At 41.6% G+C, this 24,720-nt stretch overlaps 1 protein-coding gene across 10 annotated transcripts in view; it reads left to right on the forward strand.

The window, feature by feature from the left end:
• Nucleotides 1-2,171: 2,171 nt before the first annotated feature.
• Nucleotides 2,172-24,720, forward strand: part of SNRK (SNF related kinase) — a 59,153-nt gene continuing 36,604 nt past the window's right edge. For 2 of the 10 annotated variants that reach the window (XM_042956985.1, XM_042956986.1), the window contains exon 1: nucleotides 20,320-20,406. Coding sequence is in view for 8 of the 10 variants with exons in the window: in XM_042956978.1 (XP_042812912.1) it covers nucleotides 19,818-20,406 (589 nt within the window). In the remaining 2 variants the exon portion in view is untranslated. Of the gene's footprint in view, nucleotides 2,290-5,503; nucleotides 5,554-6,091; nucleotides 6,352-16,336; nucleotides 16,399-19,711; nucleotides 20,407-24,720 lie in introns of those variants that run through there. The other 8 variants (XM_042956978.1, XM_042956977.1, XM_042956984.1 and 5 more) reach the window with 8 other exon arrangements.

Genomic DNA, 24,720 nt, shown 5'->3' on the forward strand with positions numbered 1-24,720 from the left:
GCATTATGTTATGTGTGAGATCTGAATCACAGAGACTGTAATGCAAACCTGCGTGTTCCATCTCGTCGTTTTGTAGAGTGCTGTATATCTAATTAAAGCTTCTTACGGGTCCATAAAAAGACCTAACATTAAAAAAGCAGTCTGTGTTGGAGAAAGCCCCAGGGCAGACTGGAGGAGGGGCTTCTTCATTAACAATACACCTATTTGCTTCAAGTCAAAGTTAAGTCATAATATCTTAATTTGTATTTGTAGATTTTTAAATATTGCCTAAGTATCAATCAGATCACGTTACCAAATTTACGGTGTGGAACTGAAAATGGGTCATGTTCTTGCCAGCAGCTCTCCAGCTTCCCAAGAAACACTGGGGATGAATAAATGATTTGCCATGTGGCCAGCATTGACCGCATCCTTGACTTTTTTCAAATCAATTTGTTATTCTGTTCTTTTTTATTTATTGTTTTGCTCCTCTTATGTCCTTGTTACACTTACAGATTTTATTCAAAACCTGAGCTACAAAGCAACAACATAAATACCGTTTTCCAAGAGCTTATCTATTATGGCCATTGTTTTGTGGTTGCTGTTACATCTCAGGGGCTATAGGCCTGGTGGCAGAGGCCATCAACCACTGGAATTCTCTTGGGAAACCATTAGTGTTGGTGGTCCCCCCCTCCCCTGACAGGGTTCTCTAAATAGCGTATCTCCCTGAGGGTAAAAGTGCATGGTTTTCCAACTTTCTAGTAACAAAGGACCAAATTCCACAAGCCAAGTGATGAGGAGCTATTGCTTAACATACAGTTAGAGTGACAACGTCAGTTTCAAAGTAAGATTTTTCTTTCATGTTCTTTCTAAATCAGAGTGATCCCAGCGTTGGGCTTTGACCCATCCTTAAGGAGCAGAGGCCCATCCAGAGGCCTAGAGCCTGAGGCTTTCCCCAGCCAATGATCCATCACCCACACTAGGGCATTAGGAGGCCCCTTTTAATAGAACCCTGACGTTACTACCCTGAGAATTTGCACCCCCCAGCAATCCGCTCTTACTTCTCAATCATCTTCAGACATGCAAAAGTGCTGATGTGGAGTCTGAAAAACACAAAAAACAAAAAACCATCTCTGACATTTGCAGGTCAAAGAGACACTTGGTAAAGCCACATATTTCTCTTCTGCATCCAGTCAATTTAAGCAAATTTGGAACATCAAAGCAGCTTTTTAAAATTGATTCCTTCATTCATTCTTGTGTCCTTCTTTACTAGGCGTCTTTTATTGGAAAGGTGGACAGAAAGGAGAAACAGAAAGTGAAAAGCATATTGGAGACACCTGGCATCTGGTTTCATGGCTCTCTCTTTTTAGGCACCTCGGAGCTGATCGCCATTGCGAGACAAGCCTGCAAGGGCAGGAGTCAGGAGATCCTCCCCCCTGCACCCCTCTCCAGCCTTGGCTAAGCTCCCTTTCTGACCCACCTGGCCTGGTGACCATGTCACTCAACCATCTAGTGCCATGGTTAATGTCTGCTGTTTTCAATCCCGGACTTCGTGTGCCTTAACGTTTTCCACGACCTTTTGCCTTTCCACCCAGTCCGCAGTGGAGACAGCTAGCTGATGGGGCCAGGACAGGGTCCCCCGCTGACCTTTAGCCAACGCTGCATTCAGATGGTGGGCTTCTCTACTTTTGTTTAAACAGCAATAAAATCAACAAAATTCCTTCAAATTGGGTTCCCAGAAATAAAACGGTCGACACAAAAGTGTATATATGCACATGAATGTATATTTGGTTTTTTCTCTCGCCTTGCTTGAACTTGGGCGGGAAATGCGGTGAACCTTTAAAAGGGTAAAGTACGCGCTGCCTTCGGCCCCCTGCCCCAGGACGCAGTCAGGTGCGCACGCAGTCCCTTCCCTCCGAGTTCCCCCGACAGCTCGCGCTACTTTTCTCGGCCACTGTCCCACGTCCCTGGAGCTTCTTCCTTCACCGTCCCCTCTCCTCGGGCGCGCCTCGCCTGCTTCCCACCGCCGGCCACAGCCCGGACCCGCCGCGGTGGAGGCGCCGTCAGGACGCCCTCCAGCAGACCGCCCGCCGGGGCCCGCAGGTGCTCTCGGCCCCGCCCTTCCCGCCGCCCCGCCCCGGCGCTGCGTCACAGTGACGCGCGTCCCGCGCAGGCGCAGCTCGGCCCCACCCCCTCCCCGCGCCCGGCCGCCCGCTCGGTATTATGATTTGCGCTGGGTGCGGGGATTCGGCGGCCGGGAGGGAGTCGTCGGCGCCGCGGCCGCTGCAGACGGACGCCTTCCTGCCGGCTGAGGTAGGGACAAGCGCGGAGTGCGGGCGGGCGCGGCGGCCGTGGACCGGGGCTGCGGGCTGGCCTCCGCCGCCTGGTAGCCTGCGCCGTCGCCGGGCTGGACGTCCGGGCCGGACGTCCGGGCCGGGGCGCCCGCCGCAGGCGGAAAGTAAGTTGCGCGCTCCGCGCTTCCCGCGCCGGCCGCAGCGCGGGCCCGGGAGGACGCGGAGCCCCGACTGCGGCGGCCCGAGCCCGCGCGGCGGCGGCGGCGGCGGCGGCGGCGGCGCGGCCTGGCGGCGGGGCGGCGGCGGCGGGCCCGGCGGGAGCCGGCACTGCGGCGGCCGGCCGCGGGCTCCCGGAGGCCCTGCCCTTGCGGCCGCGGCCGGATTGCGGCGCCTCGGGAGGCGCCCGCATCCCGCGCCCCGCGCCCCGCCCCGAGCCGGCCGAGTGCGGCGCCGCGGGGCCCCGCGCCCCGGCCGGGCTCCCCGCGCCTGGGTTCTCTCGTGGGGTGTGTGTTCTCGGAATGTGTTTCCTTTTTCAAACGAATCTGGAAATCTGGCCGCAGCAAGGGGCTTCCTTGGTAAAACTGCAGGCTTACAATAGAATGGGGATATTGTTGTCTGTAGAGAAAGGGCATCGGGGTAAGGAAGGAGGAGCAGTGCCCTTCCCAGGGGAGAGCGAGAATTTTTTTTTTTTTTTTTTTTCCCCCCCGGATTGGGAGAGCAATCCGTTCTTTACCGTAGTCATCGCCTGTTGAATTCTTTCTGGACCATTTTGCAAAAACCTTCCTGCCTTTAACTTGGACTTGGGATCTGGGAAAGTGACAGTCTGTTTTCCTGGTTGGGGTTGGGGGGAGGGCAGTGGGGGGTTCTTGGAGCTGTGCTGTTCCTGACAGTTGGACCAGGTACAATCAGATAGCTTCTTGGCGAGATCGGTTTCACGCTCAGTATTTGGGGAGAATTTAGCAGTAGGGTTCTTTATCGAGGTTTGAGGATATAGGACCTTGCAAATTGTCAGGTTACTTTTTTTCTCTTTTATAAAATTGAGTGCATTCTCAGTCTTAGGAGCGGGTGGTAAAGCTGATTTAATGCGTTTCCCACCTTACCAGGTTTTAAGGTGAAGCATGGCTTACAAGTGATCGAACTGCAGATGTTGAGTATCCTGCTGAATTTTCACTACATTTCTTTCAAACATCAGACACTTCAGCTGAATTTTCACTAAATTTCTTTCAAACATCAGATGCTTCAGTTCGGGTTCCTTGTACTGGGTTGGGACACTGTGTCTCAAATCAGTCTAATTTATCAGAATGTGTATTAGTGTGCTTTAAAGCCAGGAGCTGTCAAGGTTTATGTAATCAACTTATTAATTTATGATCTTATTACATTGCTTTCCAGATTTATAAAACCATTCCCTTAAGGAAATCTGTCTTCAACGTCTGCTTAAATATTTCTCTTGGAATTGGATTCCTGAGGAGGAATGCACTGTACAAGTGGTGATTTAAGCATACTAATTAGACAAGTTTCTGTAAAAAAAAAAAAAGAAAAGAAAAAGAAAAATACGTATTGATTCTTTTATCTGACTATTGTATTGTCCCTATTTGGAAAATAGATGACATTCCCATTTTACAGAACTAAAAATGAAATTACATGACATTCCCAAGGTCACATATTGAAGCAGTGTAGTAACTGAAAAATTAAGTGCATGGTGCTAACTTTTCTTACATCTTCAAGGTTTTCTAGGCAGGGAACTTTCAGTGTCACCTTTGTCTTTTTTAAATCTGCACGGTTTTTATATTATTTTAGGCACAGAAATGATTCTCACCCTATTAATTTTTCACTATTAAGAGTAAACTTTTCAGTATTGTTGCAGTAAGTTCCATGAGTTTAAAACATACAAGAACTCAGAAGTTATCCTAATTTTTATTTTTCTAGAACAGAAATATAAATTGGACTTTATATTCAGATTTAATCCCATATTCCTAAAAGGAAGGTTTTTATATGTCCTTAGTAAAGTTGAGGGGCTTTCATGATACTTTTACTGGTCACAGGAAATAGTCTTTATCTAACCCTTACTGTGGGTGTTTGTTTCTGTCATACAGAAAGTGAAACTAAATGGGAAAGAAGTTACTTGTTTTTGGAGATAATTAAACAGCCATGGCTCTAGGTGTTGATATAAATAAGGCCTGGTGTCTTCCCTGTAGCAGCTTGTCTGGGCCTAAGAGCTCAGTAGCTGCCCAGGAAGAAAAGGGCACAAGTGAACTTGCCGCATGATCAGAATTTTAGGAATTAAAAACATAGATGAGGAACTTGCCCTGTTTTAACTGCATGCACGCTGTTTGCTTAACTAGAAGACAGAGTTTTTAACCAAGATGCTTTTCTAATAAAACTGTTCTTCATAATTTAGGTATTTGTATGTGTGTGCAGGTAAATTCTTAGAGCAACTTAGGTGGAAAAGTTACTTGAGTAGATTCTGGAAGTTTTGAAGATAAGCTTAACCTATGCTATATCCACGGCACCTTTGCATGCTTATTTTCGCAGCCCTGGGTTCTGGGCAGCAATATAAAATTGAGTAAAAACCGGTTCCTGCCTTTGGGAGCTTACAGGCTGTCAGGGCCACTGAAGTCAACGCTAACAATAGGGTCCAACGGCTGCTGTGCCGAGGCTTAGGCACAGCTCTGTAGAAGCACAAAGGTGGGAGCAAGGAACAATCTGACTTGGGAAGGCTTCATGGAGGAGGCGACGGTGAACTGGTCCTGAGGGACAGGTAGAGATCCCAGGCCGAGAAAAGGGGAGGGTGCTCAGAAGGTTCAGGGAGGATGAAAAGCTGAGGTGGAGTGGTGGAGGAAGAACTGAGATCCGAGTGGGTGAAAGGGAGTGGAGGTAAAGACCGTTCTGGTTTCAAAGAATGTGAAAAGGAAGGGAGAAGCGTGGGCCAGGAGCTTTGGGCATGGAGAGGGAAGGGTTTTGGTCTTTTGTTTTTGTTTAGAAACAGCTGGTGTAAAATCTCTCCGGCTTAATAGCCTCGCAAGGCACTGGAAGTGTGTTGTCTGCTCTGGCTGATCTGGAGCTTCGTTATTCGCACTGGATTGTTTCCTCATCTGTTTTTCTGCACATCTGCCCTGGGCTGAGGCCTCCTGTCCCGTGGGAAACCATTTCTTGCCGCTGGTAGGGGAGGAGCCTGTCTAAAAGAGGGTTCCTGCCGTACCTTCCCTGAACATTTATTTCTCTGCTGCTTCCAGAACCTCCTGAGATCCTGCTTTGGCACCTCCAGCACTTGGCCTCTGCTCAGGTAGGCTCTTCCTGGGACAAACCAGGCTGCTTTGTCTCTCCTACCTGCACCCTCCAAAGTGCTGCCACGTGGCTGTACCATGGCAGTTACTTCAGAGTCCGTCACAGACCCTGTGCTGCGATTTTTAGGTTCTGCAGCGTCTCTAGGCTCAAAACAGGATTGGGCCTATCTAAATATCCCCTCGGCTGTGTATTGGCCTGGAAATGTCATGTAGGTTATCAAGTCTGTGCTCCAGAAGCGTGGGTTACAGGTCATAGAAACGGTCAGATCATAGGCTCCCTGGGCCTCAGGGTCTCCTTGTCGACATGCAGTTATTTTTCTCAAACTGAGAAGACTCAGCTTCTGGAAGGCAGAGACCACTTCTTTGATTTTAGCATCCCCAGACCGAAGTAATGCCTCATGCATAGTCCGTGTCCCCAAGTGGTGTCTTGATGAAAAAAACTTCAAAACTCCAAACTTTAGTTTGTTGGGTTTTATCATCCTGGTAACAGCCATTGTAATACAGCTGGGCTAAATTTAAATTGTTTTTCAATCATAGAATTTTGGAGCTGAGGGCACGTCTTCGCTTGGTACCGGCATGTAGTACATGCTCAGGAAATGTTTGTTCCTGTCCTGCGCGTTTCCCGTCTGAGTGAATGGCACCACTTCTGCTACCACTCTCCGCCAGAACCATTCCGGATTTCCCTCTTTGCTTCCCCTCACCCCACACATTGAGTTCTTGGCTTCTGCTTCCTGAATGGGTCTCCTCTGTTACATCCTCATCATCACTGCCCGCATATTGGCGGCCTTCATGTTTAGGTCAGTAAGCGATCATTTACCTGGAGATGTTTTCAGTAGTCCCCCCAGCTGTAGTCTTGCCCTGCCAGTCTGGTCGTCACTTTGCTGCCAGAGTGGTTTGTGTAACTGTCATCTCTGATTGTCGTTCCCCTGCACAGGATTCTTCTTTGGCTTCTTAGTGCCAGCTTTCGTTTGTTCATTTAATAGTATGAATCTCTCTCTTTTGGGTAGATGCTATACTGGGCAGGCCCTGGAATACAGACCGGAATAAAATGGACGTGGGCCTTAACACGGACTGAAGTTCTCATTTAGCTGAGTGGAGACACAGATTGTTACTCACATAATCACCTGAGTAATTATAACCGCAGTTGTGATAAGGGCCCTGATGGGAAAGGAATGGCACTGTGAGAGGGCACGGGAGCTGGTGTGTGGGGGTGTGCGGAGGGCAAGGACACGCTCAGGAGGGTTGACCTTAAGCTGGGCCCTGAAGCACGGTAAGGGCTCACCAGACTTGAGGAACCGCGGCTGATTTGCTTGGAATACGAGGCCCTTTGGGTATCTGGCCCCTGCCTCCCTGTCTGATCTCATCTCCTATGCTCTGCATGCATTATTGCCCCGGTCACAGTAAGCTCTCTGAGGTTTCTCTTCTGAAAAGCCTCTTCCCCGTCATCACCAATTTCACTTCTTAGCTCAGATGAGAAAATGAATGTCTCTGAGACGCCTCCTGAATGAACTCTCCAAGGTAGCTTTTGGGAAAGGGACGCCTCTTGTAGCCTATCTGTCCCTGTAAGAGACTGCACAGACCTTGTGGCAGTGATCTTCCTGGTATGTGCAGTAGAGGCGTCTAGTTAGGGGGGTAACTCGGGCCTGTTAGGGGATATCAAAAGAAGGGGGGAGCTAAGTATATAACCCCTCTCAGATGTCAGAGTCTCCTGGGAGGAAGGCCAGTTCTGAAAAGTTGGAGGAAAAACAGTGGGTGATTTTGATCCTACTCACATCCTGCTAATATGTGTTATCCCACTTAACCTTCATGATAAGTGTCCAAGGTGGTGATTATCTTTGTTTTATAGATTGAGATGTACCTATTCATAGAAGTTGAGTAACTTCCTGGGCTCCAGATTCTGTGGTACTCTTTCTGTTGCTATGATGCCGTTGCTCACATCTGCTGAATAAATGAATTTTGATCATTGTTAAAGTGCACCTCTGTGGTGAGGATTATAAGAAAGGTTGACCGGGGCGCCTGGGTGGTTCAGTCGGTTACGTGTCCGACTTCGGCTCAGGTCACACGGCCCGTGACTTCGAGCCCCACATTAGGCTCTGTGCTGACAGCTCAGAACCTGCTTCACATTCTGTGTCTCCCTCACTCTCTGCCCCTCCCCAGCTCACGCTCTGTCTCTCCCCTTGAAAAATAAATAAATCATTAAAAAAAAAAAAAAAAAAAAGGTTGACCATGTGGTAGTGTGAAATGTTAAAACTTAGGATACCCTCCCAGCTCCTCTCTGATGTTCCTCCTGCTCTGTGTACACACCTCTTAGGCCAGTATATTGTCTTTATATTGCATAGCTAGGGGGAAATGTTTGAATAATAAACTGGGTTGAATACGTATTCATCCGGGGTGCCTGGGTGGCTCAGTCCGTTAAGCATCCGACCTTGGTCCAGGTCATGATCTCACGGTTCGTGGGTTCGAGCCCCACGTCAGGCTCTGTACTGACAGCTCAGAGCCTGGAGCCTGCTTCGGATTCTGTGTCTCCCTCTCTCTTTGCCCCTCCCTAGCTCGCTCGCTCTCTCTCTCTCTCTCCGTCAGAAATAAACTTTAAAAAAAGATTTTAAAAAATACATATTCATTTGTGTTGGTTTTTCTTTATTAGAGAGATTATGTTTTAGATAATGTAGGTTTTGCTCTTGCAGTGTAACTTACCTGGATAAAGTTCATTTCAGATTTAGGACGATATACTAACGAATATTCACAGAGAGATTATGAAGCTGGAGCGTACTGTTCATGGATCTCTTTTTAAAATAGTCATAATACTCTATAGCCTTTTATATAACAGTGGACAAAAGCAGAGTGATTGAATTTTAAAGTAAAGTTTGGCTTTCTGTTTTACCTCATTTTCTACAAGTGAAACAGTTCTCTCGTTATTGGCGTAAAGTATTATGTGTACTAAAGAAAATGTGGAGTGAGAATATTCATTCAGTCTCCCATTTCAGGGCTTGATTTTGTCCTTTGCTCTCCTGTTTTATGGGTATTTGCTAATCCTCTTTCAAAGGAAAATGCTTTTTCAGAAACAAATGGAGAGAATGTAATTTGCAAAGTATATTAAAATTGCGTTTCAGAAAGGATACAATTTTTAAGCAGAAAAGAGAACCTCCTAAATTTATCTGAATTACTTATTTTGTGTTGGCTGTTCTGTGCCACTGGCTGTTCTTGCCATCGCAAAATTGTGTGTAAACTCTAAGGTGAAGTTATTTTTAAGGTGCCATTCCAGTTTTACATGATCAGTAAATATCTCAGTCTGTCTTTTGAATAGTTATTTGCCTGTAATTTCATTTCTTAAAAAGAAGTTTCAAGAAGTCTGTAATGGAATTATTTGTTAATGATGTTTATTAGCTAAGTCTTTGGTGATGTTAGGGAATTTCCTCCATTTAATTGATTGCCGGGCTAGGTAAGTAGCTTAGCATATCAGAATTAGAGGAATGCGAGAAATACCAAAATAGATTTCTTTTATTTTTTTACTTTTTTAAGCGTCTGTTTTATTTTTGAGAGAGAAAGCACGTCCACACGTCCACACATGAGTGGGGGAGGGGCAGAGAGAGAGAGAGAGAGAGAGAGAGAGGGAGACAGAAGATCCGAAGCCGGTTCTGTGCTGACCGCAGAGAGCCAGATTCGGAGCTTGAACTCACCAACTGGGAGATCGTGACCTGAGCCGAAGTTGGACACTCAACCGACTGAGCTACTCAGCCACCCCCAAATAGACTTATTTTGGAATTAGGAAGGCCTAGGTAAAAGGGACGTCTCGTATTGTTGCAGGAAAAAACGGAGGACCCAAGAGTCAGTGGAACCTGGAGTCCAACCTGGGCAGCCCTTTCCTGGGTGTAGGACTGGGGCAAAGAAGTCCTTTTCTTCTTTGGTCCCGCTTTCTCATCTGTAAAAATGGGTGTGATATTTCTGTGACGTTGCTGATTGTGAGGAATAAGTGATAAAACAAATGTGGAGTCCACTACCTACATAGATCCCCAGAAATGACATGGTTTACTCTTTTTGAGACCTGCATTACCACAAACCTGGAATTCTAAAAGGAGTGGTTGTGGCAGTAAAAGACATTTTTAAAATTTGAAATGAAACAAAGTCAACTGTGGTTTTGTTATGGGACGGGACTCCTATCTGTATAATCGTATTTAGGTTAGTAGTAGGTTTTTGGGCTGGTAGTAGGGTTGATAATGAGAGATCTGATCGGAGTCAAAACAAAAACTGCTGTTTTATCGAACTGTAAAGTGGACAGTGAGCTTTTAAAATTGGTTTCAATCCTCCAATGACCTTATTTGTGTGTTGCTTTCACGTTACTATCTAGAGTTTTACTCTTCTGTGCAGACCTCTTATCAGCTCTGTGGTTAGAAGCTGCGTCTGTGCATTTTTAACTCTTTAGTGACACTTTAACGAAACAAGTGTAATTCAAAGATAGCTATATGGTGAATTATTGAGTATGGCAAGTTTTCCATGAGTTTTGAGAAAGAGTTCATCACAGTTGCCTAAGTGGTAAGCCATTAGGTATTTCTCAGGATCAGCCTTCTTAACCCTGCTGACTTACCTCACGTCTACCCCAAATCATAACTGCACCCAAGCTGATACTGTCCTTTCTGAAACCAGCCGTATGCACGCTCTGCTGTTTCCTTCCCCCAGTTTTGAGAATGGTGTTCCACTGCTCCCTGTTCAAGGATAAGCTCTGGTCTGTGGGCTGCCCTGTCTTTGGGATCCTGCCTTCTTGGAGTCCTCTACTCTTCCTTTGGCACACCTCACCCAGACTAACCTGTGTAGTTATTTATCTTTTTATATGTAGATAACTTATTTGTAAAATTGTAAAGGATACTGTGTTATGTCCTACACAATTAGGGCTCAAATATTTGCTAATGAAAATAGGCTCAGCGTTCCTCTTCTTTCCTCAGCCTGAAGGAATTGCATACCTTGTCCCACAAGGGAAGCAAAATATTTCCTTGAATATGTCTTGTTTATTAACATGACATAAATAGATTTTGGACAATATGTTTTTAGGGGAATTAGTCTTTTCATAGATCTTAGTGGAAAAGTAAATTGGATAATTGTTTACAAAAAAGTAAAAATTAAAATTTTTTATATAATGTTTATTTTTTTATTTTTGAGAGAGAGACAGAGACAGACAGAGACAGAGGAGGGTAAGTGTGGGAGGGGCAGAGAGAGAGGGAGAAACAGAATCCGAAGCAGGCTCCAGGCTCCAGGCTCCGAGCTGTCAGCACAGAGCCCGATGCGTGGCTCAAACTCACGGACTGTGAGATCATGACCTGAGCTCAGGAGTCGGACGCTCAACCGACTGAGCCACCCAGGAGCCTCCCCAAAAGTCAAAATTTTAATAACCTCTGTCTTTTTTAGGTTATAAAAGCAGCACACACTCACTGCCAAAAATTTGAAAAGAACAGAAAAACATAAAGAGAAAAAAATTCTCTAATCTTACCATCTTAACATTTTGGTATTTTTAAAATATATATGCAGACAAATTATACGCTTAAAAAATTGAGATCATATGCCATGAAATTTGGCATATGAATTTTCTTACTTAACATTTTATTGTGAGAATTTCCCATGAGATTAAATAGCCTGAAAATATGACTGCATAGTGTTAATGTTAGGTATACTGTGATTTATTTAATTGTTTTCTTACTGTAGACCTTTAGGTTAATTTTTTTGCATACATAAATATCATTGAACATTGTTAACTGTAAAGATTTTCAACATCTTCTTTCCTTTAAAATGTGTATCTAGTAGTGAGATTATCAAATCAAGAGTATTATTTTAAGGTTCTTGATATATGTTTTACCACATTGCTTTTCAGAAATCAGATAATTTGCAGACTTAACAATGTAAAAGCATCTCAAATGATTCAGTCTTTTTTTTTTTAATGTTTATTTTCGAGAGAGGGAGGGAGAGAGAGAGGCAGAACATGAGTGGGGGAGGGGCAGAGAGAGAGAAAGAGAGGAAGACATAGAATCCAAAGCAGGCTCCAGGCTCTGGGTTGTCAGCACGGAGCCCGACGTGGGGCTCGAACCCATGAACTGCGAGGTCATGACCTGAGCCGAAGCGGATACTGAACTGATTGAGCCACCCAGGCGCCCTTCAAATGATTAAGTCTTTTAAGCAAAAGTAAGTGAAATGTTAGAGACCAGTATTTTTGTTTATAGATTAGTTTACTTTTTTCTGTTCCAGTATTCTTTTTTGACCATTTTTTTTTTTAATGAGCATCTTCATCATGATATCAGCAAGGAAAGAAAAAGATGACAGGATTTTGACAGCATTAATAAAAATTTGGAAGAGAGATTTAGATTACTAAGTTTTTAAATTCTCCCAACTTCCACTTTCATTGTTTTCCTGGCAACAAGGAGTAATTGTGAGTTGCCTTTATTTATCTTGGAGTAACTTTTACATACCAGCTTTCGCTTAAGTCACTATGTGTTATGTGAGCACTTTTATACCAGGCTGTCACCAGAAATGGTGACACACTTAGCATTTTTCATCATTTTAACAAGAGGCAGATTCTGTTTCGGAATTTGGAACTTACTGTCTGCACTGCTGGTCCGAGTTTTGTGGCTTGAATGTTAACCCCTTCCTCTTTGCAAATAGTTAGTACTACTCTGTATCAGCTAATAAATTGCCTGACTACTGGGTACGTTAAAATGCCTTGATGTATCCTGGGCCATTGCTTGTTTCACTTAGGGAAAGTAAAATTACGTAAGTCGGTGCTTCCTGAGATCGATCTGCACTGGTGACCCAGTCACTGCCTGAAGAGCAGAGCAGTCCTTTTAGCCCGCCGGTCCTAGTCCCCTCGGTTGCCCCTGGGGTGTCCGTTAAAAGTGACCACTTGGAAGAAAACTTGCAGAACAGTAGGCGGTTACCTTCCCTTGGAAAATACTTTCCTAGACATTTGGAGGTATAATTTTGCCTACTTGGACATTTCTGATAGCAAATAATTTAACCTTTGAATTTATAGTTCTATCTCGAGTCCATCCGGTGAGTGCAGACTGGTGACCGCGTAATGCTACGTGAGAACCATGTGGTAATATCAAGCTGATCAGTGAAAAACTCTGGATCCTTCCGTAACTAAGGACCTCTTGACCTATTTGTGATTTCTTCATCTTTGATTTATGGCTTATATTGGTAACTCCCAGGAGGAGGAGCGCTATTCTAGAAATGTGGAATATTGTTTACTTTGGACAAACGGAACGGCAGTGGCAACTGCGTGTAGAGTTGTGTTTATTTTGCTTGACCTGGGGGTTACTGACATTCTCAGAGGATTTAGTCTACTCTCTTCAGCCTATGCCATTTTTGTTACGGGTATCTTTGAAATTTTAGCAGTAAGATCAGCGTGGTAGTATTCATCGAGAGTCAGTTCTCCACTTACGTTAATTTTTCTATAAACACACAGGTTAGCCTAGTATTTTCCATGAGGAAAAATCATGGTTTTCATTTTTGGTATCTATAAAAGATAGCAGATGATTTTCGTACGTAACGAGCTTAAATGCAGTTTTAGCGTGGCTTTGCGAAACTCATCTTTCAGTTATCTGTATTAGAGGGAGAGCATTGGTACGGATTTTTTTTTTTTTAAGCGTTTAATTTGGGAGGTTTTTGTGTATGTAACTGCTGGTGGTCTGCTTTTAGGAGGAAATTTACAATATCCCAAGTAAAATGGGGAGAGGCAGTAGAAGTAGCCTAATTCACACATGTGGCCCTTTCATTTCCACTCCCCTGCTTATGCCACGGGTGGCGGTGTTCAGTGTGCTGTTTGTCCTCCCCTCTCCTGGTGGGGGGAGGTGTGAGTAGTGTGTCCGTGTATCTGTTTGACATACAGACCACACTGTAGTGGTGGTGATGTCCATGCAAATCTCCAGTCTAAGAGTGAATTTGACCAGCCAAACAGGGTGACTTCCAAATGACAGTAGGTTGAACAGAGGCTGGTTCTACAACTGTTTTCAGCAGCTTGCAAAATGTGTGCCGGGCCACCCACACTTCCTTCCTCTTCTCCAGCCACGCCCGCACACTTCAGTTTGCTTCTCTTTAGCTGGGAGAACATCGGTATATTCTTGCAACATGTACTGGTAGTTGTTTCTCAAACATGAATCTCCATATTAGAAACGCTCTGAGGCTAGTTGGCCTGTTTCATTCTGGTCCAGCCCGGTTATGTGCATGTGGAAGCATACGCTAAGTAAGACTGCTTTAGCAGGGCCTCATTTAGTGGTCTTGCTGTTTTAAAAGATATCATCTTTATTATGTAGTCGTTAAAAATATTGACGTAGAAGAATTCAGTGCGGTGGGAAAATATTCATTATATAAAGTAGAGGAAAAAGTTGTGAGACTTCACATCTAGTATCTTAGCTTTGTAAGAAGCATAGGTATGAAGAATATATACTCAAAGATGAAGAGAGGTCATCCTGGATGAAAGTATAAGGTGAATGGGGGCGCCTGGGTGGTTCAGTCGGTTAAGCGTCCAACTCTTGGTTTCGGCTCAGGTCATGGTCTCACGGTGAGTTTAAGCCTGTGTTGGGCTCTGTGCTGGCAGTGTGGAACCTGCTTAGGATTCTCTCTCTCCCTCTCTTTCTGCACCTCCCCTGCTCTCTCGCTCTCTCGCTCTCAAGATAAATAAACTTAAAAAAAATTAAATTAAAAAAAGAAAGTATAAGGTGATTTTTTTCTTCCTATATTGTGCTTTTCTGCATTTTCCAAATTTTCTAAAGTGAATTTGTATCAACTTGTAGAGAGAAATACTTTTAAGATGGTTGTAAACCTCTCTCTCTCTTTGTGTCTGTCTGTATTATTCCATTTTATAAAAAAAATTTGTTCCTTGGCATATATTATACTTAGAAAATAATTTGAACGGCTTTGTACCAAACTGCTAACAGAGATTGTCTCAGACAGTAGAAAATTGGATGATTTGTAAGAAAAAATTCTTTTTGTCAGTTTATATGTTCTAATTGTATTTTTCCCTATATTGTACAGATATTTCTTTCATAACTTCATAATTGAAGCAAAATATTAAAAGGAAAGTGCTATGTCAAGTGAAAAAAGTAGGCTCCAAGATATAAAGTTATGTGTAGAATGATCACACCTTTGAAAACGAAGAAACTGTATAAATATTTGCAGAAAGATTGCCAAAATGTTAATGGCGCTGATCTTCAGTGGTAGAACTACGGATGCCTTTTAATTCTTCCTGCTTCCTAGTCTGTATGTTCTAGATTCTCTGTAAGAATATATTACTTTCGGGGAAGAAAATGTAAAGGAACATTTAGTTCTTTTTGAAAGGGTAGAGTTGAAAGAAGGTCCTCTTGATATTTCAAAAGCAAATACTTAGATTTTGTGGGATTTTTTTGGAAAAATTATCAGACTTTGATGCCCAACTAGAGATACTCTTTTCTTTGCATTACAGTCTTACATCCCTCATTTTCAGTTTAATATGTTTTAGGAAACTGGACAGCTCTGTAAATTCATTCTCTCGCGGTAGGGTGGAACAGTAAAAGCATTTCTATTTGGACGAAGGAGAACACCATCGTTTCAATAATGGTGGTGGTGGTGGTGGTAGCTAGTGTTTACTGCTTCCTCTGTGTCAGGCTTAATTGCAAACCTTTTTGCTGTACTAACTCACTTAATTCTCCCCACAACCTGTGAACTTGTACTCTTACTACTAACATTTTCTAATGGGGAAACTGATCATACAGGGAGGTCAGGTTTTGTTCAGGGCCCATGGCGACTGGTAGGGGAGCTGGGTTTCAGATCCAGTCCTCGGCGCTCCGAGCCAGTGTTCGGCCACGCCGGACTACCCCACTGCCTTGCCTAGAGGCTGGACGAGACGGGCTGGTGGAGAGAGGGAAGCAAGGGTAATGGCAGGAGCTGCCGTATCCTTCTTGGAGCTGAAGGAGCAGGTAAGCGTTCCAGGGTTTCCCTGTCTCTAGACGAGGCCCTATGTGTGAGCTTAAGGGTTACCTGGATGCTCACCTTTGGTGTGTTGTGTAAATCGCCTTGGCCTAGTGTGAATGCTTAGGCCTTTCAGTATTTGTGGGATATTTCAGGGTTGTGGAGAGTACCGTGAGGCACCTCAGCCAGTATGCCACAGCCTTAGCTATCGGCGCCCTGTGTTCATAGTGATAGTTTCTTTTTTCCTATCGAATGGAAAGCCTCCGTGTGAAGGTGTTTTGTGTGTTCCCAGGTGCTGGCATTATAATTGATTTCTGCTGGCCTGCTCGAAGATTGTCTGTTGTGAAGGTCGCCCTCTTTGGCTGTTGGAGTGAACGTTTCATGATCCGGCAGGGGCTCCTGCAGGCAGGCTGGGCTTGGAAACCAGGCTGGGCAGGATTGGAACTGCCTCCTGCTGCTTACTGGGCAAGTCAGGCCTCATTGCGCCTAGCTTGCGGGCTCTTGGTTTCGATTCAGTGAAATGTGGATTTGGAGCCTGTTACCCAGGAAGCATTTAGAAAATGGTGAATTCACCGTTTATTATTATTACTTCCTCCTCCTTCTAGTAGAATCTGTCTGACCTGGCCGCCTGGAACAATCTCTGTTTATGTGTGCACTGTTAAATTTCTGTTTCCTCAAGATTCTTTGAATGGGTTGTAATTCACAGAGGGGAGAAAGATCCTGGGATGCTGGGTCACTAAAGACATACTTGCCATTTTTATGTCTGTCTGGATCCAGCCTTAGAATGTGTATTTTGACTCTAAGCAAAGTTAAAACAAATAGAACTAAACTCAGATCTCCTTCTGTGTTTTCCTTTAGGAAAAAGAAGCAACTCACAAAACACAGTGGTAACAAGGATTATTCAGTATGCGGTTTGTAGGGTATGTCCTGGAGCCATTAGAGGCACCTGCACTCTGTATAAGCCACCTCTTAACATTCAGCGTTGATGTTCAGCATGACTTTCAGGCCCTGCAAGGTCCTCAAAGATCAAAAAACAATGTAGTTACTTCCTGTGCGAACACAAAATGTACTTGATGGTTGGGTTGCCCAGTAGGCTAGTACTTAAAGAGATGATCAGTAACGAGGATGTTTTTCCTTTCGACCTTCAGTTAATCATAATGTCCTGGTGTTTGGTAAACCGCTGTGGTTTCATAGACACTGTGTGTACGAAACGAATTACAAAAAGAGTACATTCCTTGGTAGTGAAAATGATTATTCTTTCACTACACGGTAGCCTCATCATGAGGAGACCCTGTTAGATTCTTTCCCGTGAACTTGCTAGTGGATTAAAAACTATTTTCATTGTACCCTTTTGCTGGCACAGTTCTGGGAAGAGAAACTGCAGAGTGTTAATTGTAATTGTTTCTGGGTGTCAGAGACCCTGAAAAACTACTTTTTTCCCCCTCATTTACATACACATTTATTACTTTCGTAACAAGACAAAGTGAATGACCTAATTAATTTAATTAAAATTTAATTTAAATTCAAATTTATTTCTGAAATCTGATTTATATGCCATTTAACAAGAATACATCTAAACTAAAGGGATGAGAAAAACAAATATTATATCACTTGAGGGCAGCCTAAAAGTTGTTTTGAAAGCTTAAGTTGCATTTGCCAGCTTGTAACTTAATAGACTGAGGTAGAACTTTAAGAATAATTACTGCCCTTATAATTAATCAAAATTAAAGATACAAAGATAGTTTTCTGCCCCCTGGAGTTAGCTTAGAGTTGCTATTTTTGAAAATTAAATATGCCTGAATTAAACTTTCTTTGGGGGAACTACTGTCCAAATAAAGCAACATCTTTCCACTTGGATTTTCCTGTTAATCTTGTCATTAAAATTATTAGCTTATATGACAAGATAATACACAGTATAGAAGAAATTTGCTTTTTCTCCAACACCTGTATGTAGTACTGTTGGTTTCTTATTTTTGAAATCTTTATAGAATAAACGGGATTAATCATTTAGATTGCAGAAACAGTGTAGATAGTGGTTAAAAGCACAGATTTTGATGTCAGGTGGTCCTGGGTTTGAATCCTAGTCTTACATACGGACCTGGTAGACTATGCTAAGTGACTGACCATTTCTGTGCCTCAAAATGGGGCTAATAATCCCTATCTCTGAGGGCATTTGTAAGGATTAAATGAGGATGATGTAAAGAATTTGGTATATGAGTGAGATGTTATACTTACTCAGTAAGTGGTAACTTATATTTATTATTATGGTAATTACTAACATATAAAAAACATATTAATAAACATACAGCTAATATAGATATTTGAGGGTCGCTCCAGATAGGTGTTTCAGATAATTTCAGTTTGCATGTGGGAATGACTTTATGCCTCTTTTATAGTTGGTACTTTAACTCTCCAGATACTACCCTAAGCATAACATCATTTAGTGTGATTAAATGTTTATAAAGAACGTGGGCTTTGAAATAAGAACAGTTTGAATCATAGTTGCAGCACTTTGATTCATTTTACACAAATACGTATAATAGGTTTTTAATGTTCGCTTTTCTTCTGTTCTTTTAAGCAAAAACGAGATTGAAAGAATGTAATGCTAGTGCTTTTAAAAAAAAACACCTTGTTCTATGTACAATTTACTTTTTTGGGATGTTTTCATCTAAGTGGGAGTAAATGATGTAACTACTGTTCTTAATAAAACAACTGGAAACATGAAAGTATATACTGGGAGCATTAGAAGAGACTTTGCAGAAGGGAAGGGTTGTATGCACTCATGGGAGAGAGCTAGTCTTGGGAGATGGCTGTATTCCTCATTGGATTTTATAATAATTCTATTAAATTTTGGTCAGAAAAAATAATAGTGGGAGTTGAATTTGTGAGATTTAAAGTGATAATTTGTATGATTTTATACATTTGTTTTTCTGAAGGTCATTTATAAGAGCTGATTTCTGTATTTAGAGTTTACATAATAAAGGTTTAGAATTTTAAATGCCATGTGAGATATGGTCTTTAAAACCAAAGGATCTTTAAGATGGTTTAAGAATGCATCCTTGTTTGGGGTGCCTGGGTAGCTCAGTCGGTTAAGCATCCGACTTCGACTCAGGTCATCATCTCCCGGTTTGTGAGTCCGAGCTCCGCGTTGGGCTCTGTGCTGACAGCTCAGATCCTGGAGCCTGCTTCGGATTCTGTGTCTCCTCCTCTCTCTGCCCCTCCCCTGCTCATGCTCTGTCTCTCTCTGTCTCTCAGTAATAAATAAACGTTAAAAAAAAAAATTAAAAAAAAATGCATGCTTGTTTGTTTTTGAAATATAAACAGATTGTGGTGAGTTGTTTGTTTTTGGAATATAAACAGATTGTGGTGAGTTTGGTTTGACAGTTTGAAGACTGTGATAGAGGCATAACTGATAAGTACAAAGAGCGAGTACCAGTCAGCAAACATTTATTAAGCACCTACTGTGTGTCAGTTGCCATTCTAGGCACTAGTGACACAAGAGCAAACAATTGGCATGTAAACATTTTGGAAAGAAGTTGAATTTCAAAATGTAACAAAATATTGACTACCTGTTATATGTAAAACACTGTTTAGGGGAGGGGAGGGTAGAAGGAAAAAAATAGAACCTTAGAGTTCTCAAGAACCTTATGGTCTTAGGAGGGAAATGGTGTATACGAAAATCTGTAGAATAAGACCTCATGGGCTGGTGGTGTCCAAGCTGCTGTGGAGATAACGGAGAAGGGAAGGGAATTCCAGCTGGAATTCTAACTAGAGGAGGCTTCACTAAAGGGATTTTTTTGGTACTTACAGGAAATAGTGCTAGTTTTGGAATAACAGGAAAAAGTTGTTGGGTTTCTGTCCAAATGTTTATTCTGTTTTCCCTTTGGTCAATTCTTGCCTTGTTTTTTAAGACACTAATTGAAATTACTTTGGGGGAAAATTTTTTTTTAAACATAGTTTATCAAACTTGCCAGGTTTCTTATTTCTGACCTCACCAAAAACTTGTTTCAACAAATCAGTTTTTTTTTTTCAGTTTGCAAAATTTAATATGGTATTTAAATTCTCAGCCTTTGTAATATAAACCCAAAATATATAAACAGGTTGTTATATGGCCCTTACTCATTTTATGTCTCAATTTATTTACTTCAGGCTTCTCTTAAAAAAAAAAAAAAAAGGAAACTATAAAAGGAAAAGCTACAGAAACTTAATTTTGTTTCTTCTCTTATTTTGTAGGTGTCCGTGGCGACACTGAAAATGAATTCCTTATTTTCACCAAATATTCTTATATGAGAAGATCCATTTTGAACAGTCTATATATTTTTTCTTCTGTTGGACCAGCATGGCAGGATTCAAGCGAGGGTATGATGGAAAGATTGCTGGATTATATGATCTGGATAAAACCTTGGGTCGAGGTCATTTTGCAGTGGTTAAACTTGCCAGGCATGTCTTTACAGGTGAAAAAGTAGCAGTCAAAGTTATTGACAAGACAAAGTTGGACACTCTAGCCACTGGTCATCTTTTCCAAGAAGTGAGATGCATGAAACTAGTGCAGCATCCCAACATCGTACGCCTGTATGAAGTTATTGACACCCAGACCAAACTCTATCTTATTCTGGAACTTGGAGATGGAGGAGATATGTTCGATTACATAATGAAACACGAAGAGGGACTTAATGAAGATTTGGCCAAGAAGTACTTTGCTCAGATCGTTCATGCTATATCTTATTGCCATAAACTCCATGTGGTTCACAGAGACTTAAAACCAGAGAATGTAGTCTTCTTCGAAAAACAAGGTCTTGTAAAGTTGACAGACTTTGGTTTCAGCAACAAATTTCAACCAGGGAAGAAGCTCACAACAAGCTGTGGATCTCTTGCGTATTCTGCTCCAGAAATTCTGCTTGGTGATGAATATGATGCACCCGCAGTAGGTAGGTAACCTTCCTCCAATATTTGCCCACTTGAATTCCACCAGCTAGAGAATAGTTGGTCAAATTGGTTGCTGTTTATCTGAAAATAATTTCTTAAGGGACTTTCTTAAATGTGTCTTAATTAACAGATTAGGTTTCATGAATGCCGTGTATTCCTAAAGCTGGCAGTTAGTTTTACCCCTTATGTGGCAAACATCTAAGTATATTTGTCAGCACAGAGAAAAATGAGTAAGTTCTCATTTAAGGTAACCATCACCTGCTCACTGTAATTCTTTTGAACGTCTGAGTACATTTCCTATCTTCTTAGATCCTTCTGGTAGTCCCCCTAGTCTGCTCCTTCCTGGACATATCCCTTAACACTCATTGAGACTCATATTGGAAAAGTACTGTGAATGCTACAGTACATTATGAAGAATTTGGGCATGGGGATCTTTTATTAATTGTGATCTTGAAGAGTGTACTTGATCTCTCTCTGCTTCATTTCCTCATCCATAGAGTAGAATTGAATCAGATAGAGGTATTGTATCCTGTGTTACCGTGTTTACTTTTCACAGCGACCGGTGTGGTGGTTATTGTCTGTTTCATTGTATAGGACAGGAAATTGACATACAGACATCTGCTCTGTGGTGGATTCCAGAATTTTGGTAGCCCTTTGCATTGCCAGCTACCCTCTCTTCACTCCAAAACGTTGTGTTCTCTCTTGTCCTGAGTTATCTATTCCGGGTGGAAGTGTTTGCTCCTTTTCATCTTGTGGCAGTGTTGTCCCTTTGGGATTGTATCTGCTTTGAAAGTCATGTAGGAATTTAGGAATTTATTCTTAATTTTTAACAAGTTGTTAAGCTGAAGGTGTGGTCAGCTTTTACAATGTCTAGTTTAATCTTGGAATAATAATGCTCTAATATTACATGTACATGATATCTCACTTCTTAGGAGTCTTCCGTTTGCATTCTGATCATTTGAAATGCAGGTTATGGAAGATTAAAGGCACACATTGAAGAGTACCAATTTTATACTGAATATTCTGTACACCAAAATACTGCTTTTCGTCTTAGATTTCTGTGTCCTATAAAAGAAAGGGTTGTTGAATGGTTCCTGCCCACCGCAGATAATGGCTTCACCGAAACCTTTCATTAGGATATTTGAGTCAGAGATTTTTGATTAATGGAGCAGGTCTCGTCAGAAAATGAAGCCAAGAATTTACAGAAGAGGAAGCATAAATGTCTGAACGTGGAAATGATGATGTTCAACCTCAGTAATAATCAGGGAAAATAAAAGCCTGATAAGATACTATCCATACTTTTCACATTGGGAAAAACTAATGTCAGACCAAACCAAGTGTAGATAACACTATAGATCTTCAGGAAATCTAACTAGTACTACGTAGAAGACAGTTATCTACTAAAGTTAAAGAAGTACACAATCCTGAGACCCAGCACTTCTCTTCCTGTGTACACACCCTTAGAGATGCTCTCACTCATGTACACAGATTTTCAGAGAATGTTTTTAACAGCATTATTGAGTATTCATCAGCAGGGGAATACATTGTTTGATATTCATGTGATGGAATTCTGTATATTGGTGAAGATGAATGAACCATGGATGTCATCATGGCGGTAGTTCACAAACATTTAAGAAAAGCAAATTTGTAAGAATACTGATAGTATTACAACATTTATATCAAAGTTTAAAACATATGAAGCAGTATTATGTACTGTTCAGGGGTGCATGCACATGTAGTAAAGCTCTGAAGAATGCATGAGGTTACACGAGGGGCAGGCATATCTAGAAGGTTTTATCTATATTGGTGATGTTTATTTTCTAATTTGGATGGTGGGTACACAGGTATTCACTATAATCTTCTTGTTTTTTTCCTTGTATCTTCAATCTTGCCTTAAAAAAACTTTTAAAAAGTTTTTAAAAAGGAAAAGGAAAGTGGGAGGATGCTTACAACTGCACTTGTTTTCTATGTCATTACTTTTTCTTTCGTTGTTACTAATTTTTTCCATGATCTTTCAGTTTCCCTTTGTTTTCTTTTCTACTGTCTTCAGTTGAAAGCTTTTTTTCTTCATTGTTCTGATTTCTAACATTTAAGGTTGTGTGTTGCTCTCTCCTGCAATCTCTGGTAACATCCTGAGGATTTCACTCTCTGGTCATTGTTTTTCATTGCTGAAGTTTATCTTTACTGTTTTATTTCTTACTTAACCCAGAGGTTCTTTTTTTCTTTTTTAATTCAAAGTAGATAGATTTATGTTTCTTTTTAGCTGTTTGGTTTTTAACTTCTAATTTTAGTACATGGCAGTCAGTAGTCTACATTGCAACCTTACTGGTTTTTGCTTCGGGGAGTATTTTTAGATTTTCTGTGTGGCTTAATACATAGTGATTTTTGGTGACTATTTTTAGCATATACAAAGTTTTTGTACATAATTCAAGTTGCTAATTGTATAATTTGTTCCTCTGTGTCAGGTTTTTATTCTGATGTTATATTCTGAGAGAATTATACTAGTTCCCTACTCTAATCTGAATTTTGTATTTTAATCAATTTTTGCTTTTATGTGTTATTTTCTGTGTAAAGTATGTAAATTTCTATAATTTATTTTGCATAATGACCTATACCTTTTATCAATATGTAACTGTGTTTATTGCCATAGATTCTATTTTGTCATTTTGTTTTAGGATGTATTGGCGTCTGCCCTTAATGTTCAGAGTTAGTCAGTATCATATCATTCCCTCTGACCTGCGAACAAGAACTATATGTAGTTTGTAGTACCTTTTACAGATTTTTAGTTTGCTTTTATTACTTAAGATATACTTTTTCTGGTTCAGTAATGCTTCAAGAGCTGATGAAGACTCTGGGCATATCTTAAAATTGTGTTCCTAAGCATCTTTAATTATTCCTTTTTTTGACCTAACTTAGTACATGCGAAGAACATTTCAAAATCCAGTATGAATTTAAAAGTGACTAGCCAGTCTATCTGAAAAGCATTGCCTTATCTTGTGACAAAGTGGATTAGTAAAACATGAATTGAGATATTCTTGACTGTTAATTTATGTGCTACTTATAGCGTGTGCAGTATACCAGTTTTTGGAAATCTTGCGTGGCATATTCAAGCCAAGAGTTGTGGTTTAACTAGAAGCCACATTGAATGTACTCGGGACAGCCTGTTCCTTCCTCTGCTTTAGCGCCATGAAGAAATATGTCCACATACTCCCTCCTACAAGAGTCTTTTTTAGACAATTTGGGAAATGGGCAGCCACGGGAACTGTGATTGTAGCATTATGTGTATAATAATGTGTAAATATTTTCTTTGAAAACGTTTAAAAAAGTCAGTCCTTACTGTACACATTGTACAACCTAAGGTGTAATATCTTTGTGATAGAACTTTGAAGTTAGTCCAGAAGGGCATAAATCAAAAATTTTCTCTTTGGTTTATCTAAATCTGCTATTATAGTTTGTTGTGAATTGATAACTCCTTGCTTTTATTTCAGATTTTTTCCAGAAAAGCTGTTAATGTATTTGCTTTTACAGTCCCTCCCAAGGTGCACCAAATCTGAGGGGGTATAGTTTCATCTTTCCTGCTCAAAGTTACAATTTATTAGAGACAGATGCTTTAGCAATGTTTCTGTGTTTTCCGACTTGAACTTTCTCTTCCCAGAGTCAGACTGTGGTTAAATTTTTATTACCTACTCTTAAAATTTGCCATTTGGACCGTGAGCCCTGATGGATTATAGATTAGAAGACCTTGGCTTGTGTCACAGAGTTTAGGCCTGAGTGTAGAGTTTGAGATTATGCATTTTTAAGGGATCATTTGTGCCTTTTTTACGCATAGGGAAGTAAGTTTGGTCTGTTTAAAGCACCATCTTGTCTTATTTAAAAAGGTAAATGTAAAACCTGCCTACATGGTACGTATCCAGCATGAACCACACTGCCTCCTTGGGCCCAGGCGGCCGCATGCGGTGTTCAGTTGTATGGAAGTGAAAGACGTATCCTTAGAAACGTGGTGCACACCTTCCACAATCCAGCTGTCGAGTGCAGCTCACATATTCTGAAAGGTACCTTTTACAGAGCATACCATCACCACTTGTCACGTAAAACCAAAAGAAGAAACTCCTTTCCTAAACTTTCTGAAGTTCCGTGTGCCTGTGAAACAAATGACAGTTATTTCAGAGATCATAGGTGAAAACTGATCCGCCACGAACCCTATGTAAACGAAAGCACTTTACAGTATTAGCTCTGCATGCACGACGTGCTGGCTTTACAGTGTGACTGTTGTATAATTATGTATTTAGGGAAGAGCCGTTCTGTGCTTTGAGTAA

The sequence above is a fragment of the Panthera tigris genome, chromosome C2 (genome assembly GCF_018350195.1).
Source record: "Panthera tigris isolate Pti1 chromosome C2, P.tigris_Pti1_mat1.1, whole genome shotgun sequence".
Taxonomy (NCBI): Eukaryota; Metazoa; Chordata; class Mammalia; order Carnivora; family Felidae; genus Panthera; species Panthera tigris.